Source organism: Microplitis mediator, chromosome 1 (assembly GCF_029852145.1).
Source record: "Microplitis mediator isolate UGA2020A chromosome 1, iyMicMedi2.1, whole genome shotgun sequence".
Taxonomy (NCBI): domain Eukaryota; kingdom Metazoa; phylum Arthropoda; class Insecta; order Hymenoptera; family Braconidae; genus Microplitis; species Microplitis mediator.
Window position 1 is genome coordinate 10,893,855 of NC_079969.1, and position 21,398 is coordinate 10,915,252.

Consider the following 21,398-nt stretch of genomic DNA (forward strand, 5'->3'; position numbering starts at 1 on the left):
CCCCCAATATCCTAGCTCGTCCCTTTCTTTTGTCTAGTTTTAAAATTAAGTATTTAATATTTACTTTTTTTTAACTTCTCGCAATGAAAATTGAAAATTTTCAAAAAAAAGGAAGTTATTGGTTTCGGTATGATTTTCGAAAATCGAGTTTTTATCAGATATCGACGTTTTGAAGTCCTATGAAGCTATTTTGACTATTTTCGGATGGACGCCGGAATTTCGGATTTGAACGTTCTTGGCGGCAATCGAAAAGGCTCACAAAGACTTGAAATCAAGTTGTACGAAAAATAAAAATTAATTAAAAAATTAAATAAAAATTTAAAAAATTATCTTAAGTGTTTAGCGTATAATTCATAAACCACTTGCCAGATTCGCCTCAAAATGTACTCAGTTCTAAGTCTCGGTGAGCTCTTTCGATTACCACGACGAACGCTCGAATCTGTTGATTCGTTTCAAAGATATCGTCCGACAAAAATTATTTTGTTTCCAGTGAAATGTTTATGTTTTGTCGGTCTAACAATTTTTTGAGCTTAAAGAGCTCAAAAATTTACAAACAATAATAATTTCGAGCTCCCTGAGCTCGAAAACAGCGGGAAGTTTTGCAGCTGTCTTGCAGGGTCAACCGTTTTTCAGATTTTTTTTTTTTATTTTTTATTTCCAAATATTATTGTTAATTGTTGGTGGTTGTTTACGCAATTGCGAGAATTGTAAATATAATTAATTTTATGAAATGATTATTTAATAAAAAAAATTAAATTGAGAGTATTGTCGTGTAGTAAATATTAATATTAAAATTTTTTGGGTAAAAAATAAAGGGTAGAATAATTTTAAATAATACTCACCAAGTATTATTTTAAAATTGGAGAACCAAGTGATGGATCTGGCTAAATCTCAACCCGCAGAAATGACAATAGACTACTGTCAGATAATGAATCCCTGTTCACCCTCTTCGTGTTCTAAAATCCGCCCTCAGGCTTTTCATCCCCCTCTTCTATAATTTCTCTCTCTCTCTCTCTCTCTCTTTTTTTTTTTTTTATACTATTCTCACTTGTCTTTATTTAACTTTGTTTTTTTTTCTTGCCAACAGCACACTTAGCGTATTTAAAGTTTTTAAATCAACAATTAAAAATAGTATTTTTAGATAAATAAGTTAATTATTTTTAATTATTAGGTTTTATTTTAAAAAAAATTAAAATAGTTAGTTTAAATCTTTTTCTAACCAGCCTTTACTCCGATTTCACCCTCTTTCAGCTCTTTTAATAAAAATAAGACTTTGGCCGAGTAGGCAAGCCAGCCACTTAATGCTAATGCCCCTTTTATTGGTCAAGACTCGCTGTCATCGTTGATTTAAATGTTCGCTCAAATAAAATTTACTTTCAATTTAAAATCAAACAAATTTTTTAGTATTTATTGATCTTTAACTACATCTGCTTATCATAAAAAAATCAAGTTTCATTTAATTGTAATTAAAAATTTTTATTGAAAAAATTTAATAAAAAATTTTGGGGTAGAAAAAATATTGAGTGACACAAAGTTAAAAAAAGTGTATTGAACGGGTTTTTTTTAGATTACTCGTTTGACAATAAAAAAAAGTTTGCGAATCGTGTAATTCGAATTTAAAAAAAATAAAAACTAAATAAAGCCATCAAAAAAAAATTTTAAAAAAAATATTGAAAATAAAATAAAAATAGAATGAAGAAAGGAAAAAAAATAATTTTTTTTTTAACTATATAAAAATGAATGAGGCTTGTGTATGTGTAATCCGGATGAGGATTAACGTGTAAAAAGTGACGTGTGCTTTCATAAAAATTTTCAAAGGGATTTTTTTACGTCTAATGAAAAAAAAATTATTTATTCTTTTTTATTGTCTCTACCCAATATAAAAATTTGTTAATACTTGACATTTATTACTAAGTATTCGATTTTTTGTAATTAATTAACTAATATAATTAATTATTGATGATTGAAAAATCTCAAATCAATAATTGTATACCCTCTTGTGTAGACAGAAAAAAGTTTAATAAAAATATCGATAGGTATAGGGGGTGGTTTATAATAAAATGCAGAGGCGATGACGGGTTTGTGTTTAGATCTTAATTTAAAATAAAATTAGAGAATATATACTCATTTTACATATTTAAACTTTATTACAAAATATTATCAAGTTAAATACATAGAAAGGAATATAATTTTTTATATTTTTTAAACTCTTCTACAGTATCATATACAATATTTATATTTGTTCATGATGTATTATTTTTATAAATTTAGTATTAATGCACTAAATAATTAATGAGTTAAATATCTAATTAATAGCATATTATTTAATCATAATTATTAATCAGTCGTAGTTTTGTATCTTTTATTAAATAATTTTATCATTAGTACTACTTTACGGAAGAAGAACTTAAATCACATACCTACTTTAGTTTTGATAACTGTTAATATAATAAATGTGTAATACCTTATATATTTTTTTTTCTGAGTAAAAAAAAATTTTATTTTTAAATGAAAAAGATTATACTTTTCATTAAAACTGGTATGGTAATTAAATAATTATTTAGTTTAGGCAGTATCATTGGTTGTTTTTTTTTTATTTTTAGTATTTTTTAAATCAGTGCTTGACGCACGTGTTTTAGAACGTTCTTGTTCCAATTGTGCATGCAACAATGTTACTTCAGATGTTAATTCATCTCTTATTTCTTGTAATTTGGATACTTCTGCTATTACTGAAGCCTTGTCTTTCACTGGAAATCAAAAAAATATACATATATATTAAGGGTGTGCGAATAGTTCGAACTTATGAATTATTCGTAAATTCTCGAATTATTTGAAAATTTTCTTTTGAACGAATTGAAATTGTAATATTCAATAATTCAAATTTTTATCAGAGGTAAATAAAGAGCTCAGACATGAATCTACAAAAAAATTATATTTGGTTTCTTTAAAAACTAAGCTCTCCATTAAATAAAAATTAAATATTTAAAAGCTGATCAGAATTTTTTTGATTCAACTCGAGTAGTTTGAAAAGTTACAAATAATTTGAAAACTCTCGAATTAGATGCTTCAAATTTCGAATCGAATAATTATATTTGATTCGATTTGAGCATGATTCACACAACCCTAATGTATATGAAAAACAATTAATAGTGTGCATTAAATAAAAAAATAAATAACTTACTTTCACCAACAGCTAATATACCACATAGTTTCTTATTTCTTTCTTTTACTTGAGATAATTCAAGTTTAAGCTTATCAATTATTGATTTCAATTCTGATATCTCGGTATCGCGTTTCTCAACTTCAACTTTCAATTGCGCCAATGATATATCATCATCAAGTTTATTTAAACGAGACTTTAAAATATCCCGTTGTTTGTTGTTAATTAATTCTTGTTTCGTTTCTTTGTCAATGCGATCAAAAAATTCAACATCAGACTCTATAATTAACAGATTTGTTGTTAAAAATCAAACTATCATTTAATTAAATGACAATAATAAATTACCTTTAGTTTTATCTTGAGAATTTGATTCATCAATAACATCATTACTAGCAGTTAAATTATTAAACTCATCCAATGACATAGTAGCAGCTTTTTTTATTTTACTTGACCCGGTTGATTTTTTACCTGAATTATCAGGACTTTTTTTCAAATTATTTTCTTTCTGTTCTTCGTAAGCTAACTTTGATAAAAATAATGCTTCGTGTAGCTGTTGTTTATATGCCTCTTCAACAGACTAAAATATAATTAATTAATTTAATTATAAATAAAAAAAATTATTTATAAAATTACCATTGAATCTTTTTCTTTCCATTGTTCCCATTGCTGGCTTTCTTTTTCAGATTTTTTCTTTTTGTTTGGCTAAAAAAAATAAATGAATAAATAATATAAGAAATTTTAATATTAAAAAATAAAAAATTACCTTTGATTTTTTTTTATCATCTTTTTTAGGCTGTGCTGAAGTTTTTTGTACTTGTAGATTACTTTTATTATTTTTATTTTTTAATTGTTTGTTAGTAAGATTTTTATCATTGTTACTAATATTATTAGTTGAGATTTTTTTATTTTTTTTTGGTTTACAATCGTCATCATCAATAGCAAGTACTGCAAAACGTGAAGGCACTGCGGTAGCCATTATTCATTAATAAATATTTATTTATTATTTAATGATTAATTAAACCAGCATTTAAATTACGTATTATTTATTTTTAATTATTTTTTTAAAATATCATCTATTTTGGAGGTTATTTTTATAGCATATCACAAATCAACACGTCTGCGCTTGTCGTATAGATGTGTGTTCATGGAGAATATGGACTCTGTTCTGTTTTTTTTTTTGTTCGTCTATTCTCCATGATGGTACATGTATTGTCATCCCAACAAGAGAATGCACCTCGGGTGTCGTCGGTTTTTACTCCCACTCTGGGTGTTTCATGTGTTAAATGTTCTCCCACTCTTCTGTGCGCATGCGCAATTCATAAATGGTCGGTGGTGGGGGCAATTTCCGAGGTGCATTCTCTTACTGGGACCACTTTATATGTGTACAGTTTTTTGTATACATATGTAGTATACATGGAGACTGCATGCCAGAGATTTATAAAAATCTTTGAACAAATGGTAACGTCAAGAAAATCGTCTAAATTCCTGATACAATTCCATGAACAATTATAATATATTTTTTGTAAGTTTACAAATCATAGGATTAATTGTTAGAAATATTTTTATTATATTCTGAGCAAAAATAAAAAAGCTAGAAAATATATATGATCATTTTTTATACTAAATAAAAATGTAATTATTTTAAAGATTTTTTAAATAAATAATAATAAATTAATTGCATGATTGCGGCGCGGCGTTGATAAATTTTATTATTTAAGGAGCCAATAAATAATAATTCATTAAGTAATTTGTTATATTATTTAAGAAAAGTCATCAAACATTTAGTTAAAAATGTCATCAATATCAATAAAAAATTTCTAAAATTGCGACAAAAAAAAATATATTTTTAAATATTCAGCTATCAAACAATTAATAATCGACCTATCGAACTCTATCTAAACTATACATAACATATAATACCTACATACAATATCGGTCATTAATTCTTGCGCGGTAGCATAACATCGGGAAAAAAAAAACTTCTCTAAAGGAAAATATGTATCACTTTTTTATACAAATATTATCTATAAAAAAAAAAAATTGTAAAAAAAAAATACAATATTTAAAAATATATCTATATTAATTAAATGTAAAATTATAAATATGTATTGTAAAATAAGTGAATAAAAAAAAGACTCTATAAAAAAAATCTCTAGATTTATAAATCACTAAAAAAAAATTACAATAAAAAAAAAAATTCCTACAAAGAAACATTTGCATATCTAAACATCTACTTAAAAAAAATATATAAAAATGAAAATCTCTACAAATAAAATATCTATAAAAAATCGGCTGTTTTGGAAAATCTCTATAAATCATCACATGTACAAATAAATATCTGAATAAAGTATAACCTCGAGAACTGGAAGCATTGCCACCACGTGCTCATAATCATGAATAAGTTCGTGTTGTAATATATAAGTATAAATAATAATAATAACAAAAATTATGGTTATTATTATGTTATTAAGAAAAATATAATAAATAATTTTAAACTTATAATAAGTGACTTCGAAAAACGTGAAAGATTCAAATCTGATAACTCCAAAGCACTGAGCCTGTAATAATTCATATAATTTTAATTTTTTTAATTTTATTAGTTAAACTTTATTTGAGAATATCATAAAATTATTATTATTTATTTTATAATTTTTAATTTTGTTTGACTATCAAGCCGTATGCCAGGATTCGATGAACGTCCAAAAATCACTTTTCTTTTTTAACTTCCCGCTAAGAGAATCGACGATTTTCGAAAAATTGGGAAGTTATTGTTTTCACCCCGATTTTCGAAAGTCGAGTTTTCATCAGATGTTGACGTTTTGAGGTCCTAGGAAGCTATTCTAACTATTTTCAGAATGATGTCCGAGTGTATATATATATATATATATATATATATATATATATATATATATATATATTAGGGTGGTCCTTATTTTGGACATTTTTGAATTTTTATGCTCCCAGAGGCTTATGTGGTTCGAAATAAATAAAAAAAAATATCCTCAAAGTTTCAGGTCTCTATCTCAATTTTAACCCGTGCCGCACAGCGATGTAAGTTTCCCATTTAAATAACACGGGGTTTTTGGCATTGAACGATTAAATTTTTATTCCGGCTAAAGTAATTGTTCGAAAAATTTGAAACTCTGTAGACTTTATCCTCATATTAGCAGCTACTCCTCAGAATTTTTACAGATTTTCAGCTACTATAATTTTGGGGGTCCAGCATGATGAAAAAAAAGAAAAAAATTATTTTTTTTATTTTTAGCTAAAATTTTTTTCAAATAACATATCAAATCAGTCTGCATCCTTATCAGAAGTTCTTACTTTTTTTCATTCTCACACCTAAGTGGGTGAACGGTATATCTTTGTTGCACTAATACAGTAATCAGGAACTTTGCATTAGTGTGCAGTAAAGTGTTCGTTAAAAGGATTTTTTAAATTTATTACGATTACCTCACAAACGGTTTCAATGACGGCAGAAAAAAATTCCCTTAAAGTTTGAGCTCTTAATTCCAACAGAACCACGTGTCGCAAATTTTGTTTTTGTGATTTTTTAAGTTTATTATATTTATTTATAAAAGAAATCTATTTTATTAATAATTCATTATAGTTAGGAAATTGTAAACAAATAATTATTTTGATATTATAATGCACAAAACTATCCACCTTTTGTTTATTATTTATTGCTTAAAACAAATAATAAACTTGAAGGTGACCAACTTATTTAAGCAAATATTGAAAGAAATTTAATTTATTGATAATATTTATCAACTGTTAAACTGAGACATAATATGATTAGTGGCATTGATATACCGATCTCAGATATCAATTGAATGCATTATGTATTTTTGAAAAAGACACATTGTCAAATAACATAAACAAAAATATTTCTTGAAAAAATCACAAAAAAAATTTTGCGGTAACTCTTCCCGTTAGAATTAAGAGCTTAAACTTTAAGGGAATTTTTTCTGTTGTAATTGAAAAAAAATGCTCCTGATTACTGTATTAGTGCAACAAAGATATGCCGTTCACCCACTTGGGTGTGAGAATGAAAAAAAGGAAGAACTTATGAAAAGGATGCAGGGTGATTTGATATGTTTTTTAATAAAAATTTTAGATAGAAATAAAAAAATTTTTTTTTTGTTTCTTTTCATCATGCTGTACCCCCAAAATTATAGTAGCTGAAAATCTGTAAAAATTCTGAGGAGTAGCTGCTAATATGAGGATAAAGTCTACAGAGTTTCAAATTTTTCGAACAATTACTTTAGCCGGAATAAAAATTCAATCGTTCAATGCCAAAAACCCCGTGTTATTTAAATGGGAAACTTACATCGCTGTGCGGCACGGGTTAAAATTGAGATAGAGACCTGAAACTTTGAGGATATTTTTTTTTATTTATTTCGAACCACATAAGCCTCTGGGAGCATAACAGTTCGAAAATGTCCAAAATAAGGACCACCCTAATATATATACTAATGCAAAAAATTAAAGGAGCAGAAAAATTTTATAAATTTTTTAGTGATTTTTGGAAGGCTGTAACTTGGTGAAAAAAAATCGTATCGAAAATTTAAAAAAAGGATTTTATAGCTTGAAACCTCTAGTTTAGGTGTATTTTTTCAAAATTTTTTAAAAGCTCCGATTATTGCGCAAACATGAGAAATACCGCGAGCCAAAAAATTTCTAAATTTTTTTTTTTTTTCGAAGAGCCCACGGACCGCGGAAAAATTCTTTCAACTAAACGAATGCATACATCGTTTAGCAAATTTATTCAGCTTCAATTTGGTTTTTTTTTTAACCTCGTAGGTCGATTTGTCGCAGAGATATCAGCCTTCAATTGATTATGATTACACAATTAAAGGAACAAAACTTGCTCCTTCAATTGTTTAGCTAAACGTTGATCGATGATTCCCAAAAAACGGTACGATAGATCAATTCAAAAATTTACAGGGGTCTTGGGGGTACATTAAGCTAAAAAAGTCCCTGGCAACATTATTTTTTTTATCGATATATGCAGAGTAGCGGTTGATTTACTAAAAAACCAAAAAAAGTCATTTTTTTGTACTTTCTTCTAATGGATGTTAAAAATAAAAAAAAATTTTTTTTTCAAAAAATGATGACAGGATCTTGTAGGGAATTTATTCAAGTTTTTAACGCCGCCCTTCAACTTTCTGTGCGATCATTGGTACCTGAAATATCGAAGATCAAAGCCAAAAGGATCACTTTCTATTTGAAGGCTGATATCTCTGCGACAAATCGTCCTACGAGGTTAAAAAAAAAAACCAAATTGAAGCTGAATAAATTTGCTAAACGATGTATGCATTCGTTTAGTTGAAAGAATTTTTCCGCGGTCCGTGGGCTCTTCGAAAAAAAAAAAAAATTTAGAAATTTTTTGGCTCGCGGTATTTCTCATGTTTGCGCAATAATCGGAGCTTTAAAAAAATTTTGAAAAAATACACCTAAACTAGAGGTTTCAAGCTATAAAATCCTTTTTTTAAATTTTCGATACGATTTTTTTTCACCAAGTTACAGCCTTCCAAAAATCACTAAAAAATTTATAAAATTTTTCTGCTCCTTTAATTTTTTGCATTAGTATATATATATATATATATATATATATATATATATATATATACACTCGGACATCATTCTGAAAATAGTTAGAATAGCTTCCTAGGACCTCAAAACGTCAACATCTGATGAAAACTCGACTTTCGAAAATCGGGGTGAAAACAATAACTTCCCAATTTTTCGAAAATCGTCGATTCTCTTAGCGGGAAGTTAAAAAAGAAAAGTGATTTTTGGACGTTCATCGAATCCTGGCATACGGCTTGATAGTCAAACAAAATTAAAAATTATAAAATAAATAATAATAATTTTATGATATTCTCAAATAAAGTTTAACTAATAAAATTAAAAAAATTAAAATTATATGAATTATTACAGGCTCAGTGCTTTGGAGTTATCAGATTTGAATCTTTCACGTTTTTCGAAGTCACTTATTATAAGTTTAAAATTATTTATTATATTTTTCTTAATAACATAATAATAACCATAATTTTTGTTATTATTATTATTTATACTTATATATTACAACACGAACTTATTCATGATTATGAGCACGTGGTGGCAATGCTTCCAGTTCTCGAGGTTATACTTTATTCAGATATTTATTTGTACATGTGATGATTTATAGAGATTTTCCAAAACAGCCGATTTTTTATAGATATTTTATTTGTAGAGATTTTCATTTTTATATATTTTTTTTAAGTAGATGTTTAGATATGCAAATGTTTCTTTGTAGGAATTTTTTTTTTTATTGTAATTTTTTTTTAGTGATTTATAAATCTAGAGATTTTTTTTATAGAGTCTTTTTTTTATTCACTTATTTTACAATACATATTTATAATTTTACATTTAATTAATATAGATATATTTTTAAATATTGTATTTTTTTTTTACAATTTTTTTTTTTTATAGATAATATTTGTATAAAAAAGTGATACATATTTTCCTTTAGAGAAGTTTTTTTTTTCCCGATGTTATGCTACCGCGCAAGAATTAATGACCGATATTGTATATCTGTATATTACATATATTTGATATGGTATAGTATACACTATACATATAAGTCTCATGAGTCGCATTGCACTTTGGGAAATGCGACTTGACAAAAAAAAAGTAAAAAAGCCCACAAATTACAATAATCAGTTAAATAAATAATTAATCCGCGTTGAAAAAAATAATAATAAGTTTATCAGTGTCGTGTAAATAAAATAAAATCTAAAATAATAATAATAATAATAATAATAAACATTAAAATATAATATTTGTTCATTCCGCCATTCGGGATTTCAATCGGCAGCCAGTGTCTATTTTAATCAAAAATAAATAAATAAATAAATATTATAATAATAATTATAAAAATATAAACAATAACTAGGTTTATAAATAATAATATATTTAAATAATAATAAAAGCATGTAAATATTAAGTATATAAAACAACAATATAGTATATAATAAATAAATAGTTTAATTGAAGGAACATTAAAATGTGAAATTGCAAGCGTCGGAACGGAGAGAAACGGACTGACGACGACGACGTCCAAGGCAAGTCCTTTCATTTTATTTTGTTAATTACTATCAAATAAATACCTTTATTGTTTGGTAAACATCATTATTATAATAATTATAATCATAATAAAAATTATAATAATTATAAATTTTTAATGATTGTTGATAAAATATAGGCACGAGTTAAAAAAAAAAAAAACTGAATGCGTTAATGGTAAAATGATAATTAATTTAACCGGCAATAATTATGATATTAATAAATGTGTTAATCAAAAAATTAATAATTTTTTAATAATTTAATAATAAATAATAGTAGTGATCATATGTATTGTTTGATAGATTATTTATTTATTTGTGATAATAAACTAAGGAGTGAATTGTGTAAGAAACGATAACAGACGCGGAATTATTTTCCCGCGATTTCAATATCCACCATCATACATCATCATCATCGTAGTCTCAAACAACTTTTAACATTACAACAAATTTATTATGGTTATTATATATATAATCGAGTTACTACACTATCATTTTTTGGGATTTTTTTTTTTCCTCATTTTTTCGACCGATAGTTAACCTAAAATAATTATTTAACAAAAAATTGCATAAACGCTATCTGTTTTTTTTCTTTTTGTTTGTGCACTGACCTCATGTTGTTTTTAGAGATTATTGCTTATTTGCTATTATTTTTTGTCTAGGTGTTTGAAGATTGGTGATTTTGTTATTTGAGGTTGGAAGTTAGTTATAAGAACTGGTCAAAATGTGCGACCAAACAGAGATTAAGTACGAAGATGAGGAAGTTGTCTGGGTTAAACTTGGTGCTTGCTGGTGGCCTGGACAGGTCACGGGTTATGAAAAGTTGCCAGAGGATATTAAAATTGAGTTTGATAAAAAGGGTTTGATTGCTGCTGTTAAGTTTTTTCAAGAAGATAAATTGTAAGTATTTGTTATTTTTAATATTATTTATCAATAATATATGTATATATTATTTAATATATATAATTATTTTTCAGTGAATATGTTAAAAATTTACAACAAATTTATAAGTACAATTGTAAAAAGAAGGATGATTTTATAAAAAAAGGCTTTGGTATGTTTTTAATATTTAAAGAAAAATCTAATACTTGAATTATATAATTACAAGTTACTTAAAATAATTTTGTTTATGATAATTATACGCAATTAATTAATTTTCTTTGAATCTTAGATAAATATCGTTCAAAAACAAAAGAAGGTTCCAGTTACATGGATAAATTCCCTCAAGATATAGTGATGGCTGAAAAATTAACAAATGGAGATCCCAATATCCTGAGAACACCAAAATTTTCTCCAGAAGAAAAACCAGACATTTCATATCTTTTTGGTGGAGACAAGAAAGTATCGAAAAAGAAAAAAGACAAAGATGATCGAAAATCATTTAGCGCAATAAGCCCTGAAAGAAAAATAACTCATCCCAGATTTCGTGGTCCTAGTGATCATGAAATTCGGATTCGCGCGAACCAATATTCGTCATCCAGTCAGCCGTCAACACCTGATGAAAAAATTCCGAGTTACAATTGTCCACTCTGTTCATTTACTTCAACTCGTGTAAATGTTTTAATTTCTCACAATCGCAGTCATCGATCTACTGGCTGGGAAAGTCCTTTGTCACGTTCTCGCACTTCTTTGACACCTAAGACCTCCCGTCCTCATACTACGGAGTCACCCAAACGCAAGTACGTACGCAAAACTAAAAGTTTATCCGCAAAATCACCGGTTCATAATGAAAAGTTATCAACAAGTGAGACTGTTAAACGTAAATACAATAAAAATACAGATAATAAAGTGATAAAAAAGAAGAAAACAGATCCTGAGTTGAGGGAAAAATTATTAGCTGACTGGGATATTGACTCAAGTGATGAAGATTTTGGTAATTCATTAAATAAATCTGAATCTTTTGATGACAGTCCTTCTAAAAATACAACTATCAATGTCAGTGATAATAATAAAAATAATAATTATGATGATCATAATAATGATTTGCTGATGGAAACAGACAAATTATTAAAAGATACTCAACCAAACGATTTGAAAAAAGGCATTGAAGATAAATTAAAAGATCATAATGATGATGCTGACAACAAAGTTGAAAAAGATGATGAAAATAATTTAAATAAAATTTTGCATGATCAAGAAAATGAATCAAAGGATAAAAAAAATGATTTCAAAGAACAGAACAAAGATAAAGATAAATCAAAATTTTCTTGTTTCGATTTTGATGAAGATGAACCTGAACCTCCAGTTACAATACCGGTCCGGAAATTGGGGCGTGTTTTTGGTGATAAAACTTCATTAAAGAAAGAAATAATAAAAGAATTTACGAAAAGCCAAGCGTTGGAAAATAAACGGGATGAAATTAATAAAGTTGTCACCGATGATGACAGTAAATTAATTGAAGAAATGAACAAAACTGTTGATGATGTTGATAATTTGATGGCTAAAATAACAGAAACTACATCGGCAACGAAGTCTACAAGTTTTAAAAGTGATTTAGTGGCTTTTGATGGTGATGGTGATGGTGATGATGATGATGATGATGATGAAGCTAAAGCTAAAGCTAAAGCTATTAGTTCAAGATCTGCGGCATCAGATACTTTAATATTGGGCTCAGAATCAGATTTAAAATCAAATGCATCAGATACTTTACTTCTGGGTTCTGATTCGGATTTAAAGTCTGAAGCCTCTGGTTTATCGGAATTGGGTCCCATTACATCTGAATTGGGATCAGTGGCTTCAGAATCACAAGATTCAGCTTCTAAATCAATGGGATTAGATTCTGATAAAACAGAATTAAATATAAATTTGGTCAGTGATCAAGTAAATCAAGTAGAAACAGCTATGGAAGTTGATAATAAAGAAGAAGAACTTGAAATTGTTGAAATAATTGAAACAGAAGAAGATGAAGAAGAAGAAGAAGACGCAAAAAAAATAGAAAAAGAAGCAATTAACGAAACACCGCTATCAATTGCATCACAATCACCAAAAAAATCTTTATTAATTCCTAAATCACCTGAAAAAAAATCTATTGTCTCTTGTATGCCAGATATGGATCCAGGACGAGTTACTATTGAAGAAGAAGAAGAAACTCTTCCAATATCTCAGCTCTCTCGGACATCATCCAGAGTCACTGAGTCTGGAAGTCTCTGCAACATGGGATGGTCACAGCTGAGTGAAATAATTGGCAGTACGCCAGCATCTAAATCAGTTGATAAAAATCAATCTTCTACAACAACTCCTATGAAGCGAGGCCGTGGACGTCCACCAAAGAATCCTAAGATCGATTCAACTCCCAAGCTTAATCGTAAATCTGCTGTCATTACAAATTCTTTAATAAAAATTGATGACCAACCAGGTACACCAGGTACTCCTGAATCTTTTGATGAACGCAAGACTTCGCTATCTGAATCAGATACTGATAGATCACATACGGGAAGACGACGAAAACCTAATAAAAAATATTTAGAAGATGCTTATTCGAGTCCTGGTAGCAGTAGTGGATTTGCTGTTAAAACAGATGACAGTCAATCGGAAACTGAAGAAAAAAAAGCAAAAATGGTAAAGAAAAAACGAGGAAGACCTCTTGGATGGAAAAAAAATAAAAATAATAGAGAAGTTAAACCTATTGAAGAATACGAAATGTCTGATCAGACAATTGACAGCGCTGAAGAAATAGTTAGTGAGTCTATTGAAGTTACTCAAGTTGAAGAAAGAATTATTGACGCTGTTGATAATTGTAAAAGTCTTAAAGTTATGGAAGATATTAAAGATGTTAAAAATATTAAAGATATTAAAGATGATGATTGTATTATTAAAAATGATAAATCTCCAGTTCATTTGACAAATTTGACTTCGGCTATTGAAATACCAAGTCCAATAATTGAAATACCTTTAGTTGCGAGTTCTATTGATGCATTGACTACTACTAGTGGTAATATTTCGGGTCATTCTGTTGAAGTTGATATAGATATTGATGATCAAATTGGTCCAGTTGCTCCTGAAGCTGTACCAGTTAATGTCAATGTTGATGTTAATGCCGATGTTGATGTTGATTATGAGGCACGCAAACAAGATGAAGTTGATCGTGCTGCACTGATGAATGATCTTGAAGATAAAGATGATGATGATGATAATGATAATGATAATGATACTAATGCTGATAATAATGCTGGCAATACACATGAACGAATTGATATTTTGCCGCCTAAAAAATCACAAATTAAAAAATTTGAATTGTCGCAAATTGATGAATCACAAATTGATTTAGAAAATGAAATTAAAAAACATGTTGATGACGTTAACGAGATTAAAGAAAGTGAGGAACCGATTCAAGTAGAAGAGGAAAAAGTTGAGAAACAAAATAATGATATAGAGATGGAAATGGAAATTGAGGAAGAGAAAACTGATATCATTACCGATACTTTTGAGATTGTAGATAAAATTGATGAGAATTCACAAGTTTGTCAATCAGAAACTATTGATACAGTTGAAAATATAGTTCAGAATAAAGCTGAAGATAAAGTTTGTGAGGAAATTGAGCAAGTGACTGAAGTCATCATTAATGAGGAAAATAAAATACAAGATGATAAAATTCAAACAACTGAAGATATTGAAACTGAAGTGGTTGATAACACTTGTAAATCGATTGATAGTACTTTAGAATTAGTTGACAAAGCCTTAGAATTAAATGATAAAACTTGTGAATCAATTGACACAGTAGAATCAATAACTCAAGTTATTGAACCAGTTGATTCAGTAGAATCAAGAACTCAAGTTGTTGAACCAGTTGATACAGTAGAATCAATAACTCAAGTTAATGAACCAGTTGATACAGTAGAATCAATAACTCAAGTTATTGAACCAGTTGATCATAAATCATCAGAACCAATTGATAATAATACTTTAGAGTTAATTGATAATGCTACAGAATCTGTTGAAAAAACATCTGAATCAATTGATAAAAAATTAGATTTAATTGATGAAACAGAATTAGATTCAGAATTAATGAACAAAGAATCATCGGAAATAACTACAGTAATTGATAATGATAAATCATTAGAAATTATTAATAAACCTACAGATAATGAATCAATAGATTTATTAGCTGGAAATAAAATTATAATAAATGAATCATTAAAAACAGATAATGAAGTTATTGAATCAGTAGATATTCCGTCTGAATCAATACAAGTTAAATCAGAATCAATTGATAAAGTATCGGAATTTATAGAAACTCCAGCAGAAATTGAAGCTAAGTCAGTAGTATCACCATCAACACTATCAACACCATTATTAACTGGTGAATCACTCGAATCAACGATACCAGTTAAAAAACGTGAAAAACCTCGTATTATTGAAAATGTACAATTAAAAGAACCAATGCATATTTTAAAATCAAAATTACTTGAAAAACCTAAAGGTAAACATAAACTTATCGATGATGATAATAAAACGGGATCAAAAGCTAAAATAATAAAATTAGATCCTAGTATTAAACGTTCAAAAAGTAGTGGAATAATGTCATATGGACAAAAAATTAAAGTACTGAAAGCTGCTGATGCTAATGATAGAAAAATCCAAGAATTGTCACAAATAACAACATCTTCAGTTATTAATCAAAGAGTTGATGAAACTGTAAGAACTGTCGAGACAATTGCTGTTGTTGCTGAAGGGGAAAACGAAAAATTGATACAACAATCATCAGCGAGTCTTGAAGACATGGATTTAGATATTAATTCAATACCATTTGTAATGAGCGAAGATTTAACGCCAGATAGTATTGAACAGATGCCTGTTGTTATTTCATCAATAATACCAACATCAAATTCAGAAATATCAACTCAAGATTTAAATATACCTTGTACAACTTCTTCTACAGTTGAATTTGGTATTGGTTCTACAGGATCAATATCATCACCTGTTACACCATCAGTAGTACTTGATTCTAGTACAGTATCATTGTCATCATCATCTGAATCAGGTGCTATAGTATCTGTACCAGTTTCAGGAATTAATAAAATATCTCAAACATTAGTTTCAACATCAACAATTACATTACCACGTGCAGCTCCAGCATTAGCACCAATAACTCCATCATCAGACATTGAAACAATAACCGTTGATGCAAGTCCAAAAAAAAAATGTCCAACGTCTCCAGCAATTTTGAAAACAAAGCCCAAAGCTAAACCCACAATAACAAGTATAAAAACAATTTCTCCACCAATAACTGCTGGAGGTATCAAGAGTATAAAATTTCAAAACACCAAATCACCTACTGCTATGGCTTCTAAACATTCTGCCAGCAAGTATGTTATTGTTCAAGCAGGAGCTGGAGGCCAGCAAATGCGTTATATGATTCATGGAAAGCCTCGATTAGGCACAAAAACAGTTGTATCTGCGGGTAAACCAGCAGCTAATCCTCAAATAGTTTCTCAAGGTGGTAAAGTTGTAATTCTTACTTCTCCACAATCTGGACAAGCTAAAATGGTGCCATTAAAAAATTCACTTGGAGTAATTAAAGGACAACAAACTTACGCTGGAACTAGTAAAACTAATAAAATTGATACACCAACAACATCAAAATTATCAAGTCCTAAATTAGTTAGTTCTAATTTATTGACCAGCAAACCTTCATTAACACCTATGACAAGTCCCAAAACTATTATAAACCCAACTATTATAAAAGGAGGTGTATTTACATCAATAACTCCAAAGATAATAAATCAAAAATTAAAACCTGGTACATTAATTTCAGGAAGTCCTAAAACTATTTTAACATCTATACCTGGTAAAATTGTTACTGGTAGTATGGTTCCTGGTAAAGGTACAGTCCTTACTCCAATAACTGGACAGCAAGTAAAAGCTATTGCTGCTAAAAGTCCAGCTAAACCAGGACAAACAACTTCAAAAGTTACTTATCAATTACAAAAAGGAGGACTGCCAATGGTTACTAAGACGCAAAAAATAGTATCAATGTCATCGACATCATCTGCAGCATCTTCGCCATTAAAAAGTTTGAAACCCACTAATATTGTCATGACACAAAAGAATCGATTGCCTAAAAAAATAATTAGACAAGCTGGAGTTGTTAATCAATTACCGGTAGTAGCTAATCCAGTAAACAGTTCCAGTTCTAATCTTAGTCCCAGTCCCAGTTCCAGTTCTAGTTTTCAAGGAATTGATAAAATGGGTAAATTACCACGAGGTCGTGGACGTACGAAAATTCAGCCAGAGAGTCCAGGTATTAAGTTAAAATCATCACCAAAACCAATGAAAACTCCCCCAAAGATTAAATCTAAAGAATTAGTTACTGGTGCTAGTAGTGCTTCAGTATCTGGTGTAGCATTCCCATCAACTTCTCTTGGTTCACCTTCTGGATCAGTCACTCAAATTGAAACTGCTCTAAGTGTGCCCGTGAATGCTCCAACACCGGGACTAGTTACTCCAGCACTTAAAACAGCTACGGCAGATGCAGCAGAATTACAGAAATTAACTTCAGTACTAGAAGTTAAAGAAGAAAAACCAGTACCTCAAATTATGGCTTTACCAACTGAAAGTTCTGATGGTACTCAGACTTATGTATTGGTTACTATTGATGATCAGGGACAAATTCAACCACTTGATAATAATGCCTTGATGTCATTAGAAGGAACAACTCAAAATCCTGATGGAACGCGTACTCTTTATATTGATCCAGCTTCTCTAGGTGAAGCTGGTAATTTGGACAATATTGTTTTACAATTTGATAATTCAATGGCTCCTGCATCATCAATATCATCAGCTCCAATTCCAACTTTAGCTACTAGTGATTATACACGTAGTCAAGTGCCTACAACAAATCAAGATATTTTAGCAGCTGCTCTAGCAAATACTGATTTCCAACAAGATATTTTACCAGAAACTACTGCCAGTTTGACTTCTGGATTGACATCAACTAGTTTAATCAATCAAACGATTCTCCAGTCAACAATTATTCCCACATCAGATCCAATTTCATCACCGTCAGTTCTTGAGACTTCATTGACATTAAATCAACCAATTATGACACCACTTGAAGTTCCAAGCAGTTTATCAATTCAAGTTAATGCTTCAGAAACATTAAACACTCTTGCTCACCCTGTAGTTCCAATTGTAGATACTGGTGCTCAAACTTTACAGGAATTACCTATTACAATAAATAATCCAACCATTGAATATATTAATAGTAAATTACCTGGTAATTCAATGCCAGATATTGAAGAAATAGATACACCTGTATCAGCACCAGTAGTGTCTAGTGCTGATAATTATCTCGTAATACCTAGCATCAGTGATAGTGGAACAGTATCTTATGCTGTTTCAATACCAGATAATATTAGTATTGATAGTACTGCACCAACTCCTTCTATGCCAATTATTGATGACGGATTTAATGACAATCAAGTTCAGGTCCAGGATACTCATACATTTAAACAATCTACTCAAGTAATTAACGAAGACGATAAACATGCAGTACGTGATATGCCTATTGTTGCTGATGAAACTTGTACACCTATGGAAGTTGATGTTACTGAAACAGTTAAACAACAAGTTGATGAAATTGATAATCAAGCTCAACAAGTTGAAAATGTTAATGACCAAGTTGAAATTGAAGTTTCTCAAGTTAAGGATCAGGTTACTGAAATTCAAAATCAAGTTTCTGAAATTCAGGAACAAATTTCCGAGATTCAGGAACAAGTTTCTGAAATTCAAATGCACGGTGAAATTATAGAAGAAATTGTCAATAATCAAGTTCCAACAATTCAAGATGTACAACAAATTCAAGATCATGATATTCAGGAACAAGTACATATTCACGATCATATTGAACAGGTTCAAGAGCTTCAAGATATTCAGGTAGAAGTAAATCAGGATCAGAATCAAAATCAAGATAATATTTCTGAGATTCAGGATAAAATTTTTATTCAAGAACAAAATCAAGATGTTCAAATGCAAGAAATAAATAATAAACCTGAATCAACAGAAGTTGAATCCATGGAAGTTCAAGAGTCAGAACCATCACAATCTTATGAACCATCAATAGAAATACCAACTCAGTCTAAATTACAATCAACAGAAGCATCGCCAATTACTTATGAGGCTATGATTGATGATTCTGAGCCTCCAACACAGTCTTATGATGACATAAAAGCTGAAGCTACTCAATCCTACGATAATGCACCAACCCAATCATTTACCGAGGACCAGGATACAAGGATCGATGATCCCAGTTTTCCTACCCAAAGTTATGAGGTAGAAAAACCAGATAACAATGTTGACGTAGACGGAATTATTGAAACTGATGGTGAATTAAGTCAAGAAGGTAATATTCCATCCCAATCAAATGACATTGATAGGATTGGAACTTGTTTTATGAGCAATGACAGAAATTGTGGTAACATTGGTGTAGCCAGTGGAGCCAGTGCTAGTAGTGCCAGTGGTTTCAATGAAGACGAAACAGCTAGTTCTTCATATGTACCTGAAACTCCAGAAACTCAAGAGCGGGATCAAGACCAAGAGAGCGCGATTAGTACATCATCATATGAAATTCCAACATGCGAAGAAATAAATATTGCTTCATCGAGCGTAATTCCTGATACTAGTGTTGACGCTGAACACATTAGTATTCATAACAACGGAGTGCCTGAAATTCCAACTTCAAGCTATAATTTAAATCCTGACAGCAGCTCCGGTGGAAGTGTTGACGCGGTGCCTAGTTCTAGTTATGAAGATAATCAAATAGAAAGAGGAGTAGTTGAGCAAAATGTATCAACAAGTTATCAAGTTTCAATTTCTATGCCAGGATTGGAAGGAAACGCAAGTTTTGTCAGCGAGAGTACAGATCAGGTTGATCAACCTTCCAGCTACTATACTCCTCATACAGAGGTACGTTGACACTTTTTTATATTTATTAAAAAAAGATATATATTTATATAAATAGAATAATAATAATAATAAATTTATAATTACATAGGATACATCAGAAGCAACACAAAGTTATTTTGTACCCGAAGGACCAAGTCCAAGTTATCAGCCTCAAATAGCATCACCAAGTTACTACGAGCCACCACCAGAGTCTGAAGCAACTCAGAGTTATTATTCTCAGGATAATGATCAACGTACAAGAGACATTGAACAGCAATCTGCGTCTCAAAGTTATTACCAAGAGTCAACAACATCATCGTCAACAGCATTAGCATCAGCATCAACATCATCATCATCGTCATCAACATCATCAAGAGTAGCAGTAGTAGGAGTAGGAGTAGGAGCAGGAGTAGGAGTAGCAGGAACAACGACAAATGACGAAGAACTGAGGCTTGGTCAAGTTGGTGAAGCAACACCAACGTATTCAACAGAAAGATATCCTGTTGATTATCATATTGACAATTCATCACTAATTGATAGGCATGATTTAGTTGAAAGTTCGGTATCTGCTACACCACAGCCTACTGAAAGGTAATACATAATTTAAATATAAATTTTATCTGTCATTTAATTAATTATTATTATGATTATTATTACTATTAATAAAAAAGAAAATATATATAAATATATATATTTTGTTTTTAATTATCATACGACAGTACATAAAATAATAATTATCTAATCTAAGTGTAAATAATTAAAAGGAGAAAAAAAAAGTAAATAAAAATATATAAAAAAAATTTTGATTACGTACCACAGAGCTAAATTTAATAATAAAGAACAAAAACAAATATTAACTATTATAATTAATAAATTTAACGAGTGAGTATAAGATTACATGGTTAAGTAATAACAATTAATAAAATTATTACAAATAAAATTTATAAATTTAAAATTTTTGACATGAAAATATTTAATAATATGTGGAAAGACTTTGATTTTTATGTAATTTATATATAAATAAATATATGTCTTTATTGGAATAATATTAAAACGAATAACAATTAATAATAAGTAATAAATAAATATATATGATAAATTATAATGATATTTAATTATTATAAATATCTTAAGTTTAATAGATATTAATTAATTACTTCGATTGAATAAATAATTTTAATTGGTTACGTTTTCTGTATTTCCTGAATTATTATTTTTTTTTATTTGAATTTGTTAGTATGGAAAAA

The 21,398-nt window shown here is 29.0% G+C and overlaps 2 protein-coding genes across 2 annotated transcripts; one reads left to right on the forward strand and one right to left on the reverse strand.

Moving 5' to 3' along the window:
- Positions 1–2,215: 2,215 nt before the first annotated feature.
- On the reverse strand, positions 2,216–4,351 carry LOC130673964 (G kinase-anchoring protein 1-like). The gene is made up of 5 exons (XM_057479182.1): positions 3,924–4,351; positions 3,794–3,862; positions 3,506–3,737; positions 3,182–3,439; positions 2,216–2,747 (listed from the first exon to the last, which is right to left on the reverse strand). The coding sequence occupies exons 1-5, from the start codon at positions 4,134–4,136 to the stop codon at positions 2,566–2,568; spliced, it is 954 nt and encodes a 317-aa protein (XP_057335165.1). The 5' UTR covers positions 4,137–4,351; the 3' UTR covers positions 2,216–2,565.
- A 5,420-nt stretch (positions 4,352–9,771) lies between these two features.
- LOC130676733 (serine-rich adhesin for platelets-like) lies at positions 9,772–20,807 on the forward strand. The gene is made up of 5 exons (XM_057483204.1): positions 9,772–10,269; positions 10,932–11,169; positions 11,247–11,323; positions 11,441–20,172; positions 20,261–20,807. Exons 2-5 carry the CDS (start codon positions 10,994–10,996, stop codon positions 20,744–20,746), a joined length of 9,471 nt encoding a protein of 3,156 aa, XP_057339187.1. The 5' UTR covers positions 9,772–10,269; positions 10,932–10,993; the 3' UTR covers positions 20,747–20,807.
- The last annotated feature ends 591 nt before the right edge of the window (positions 20,808–21,398 follow it).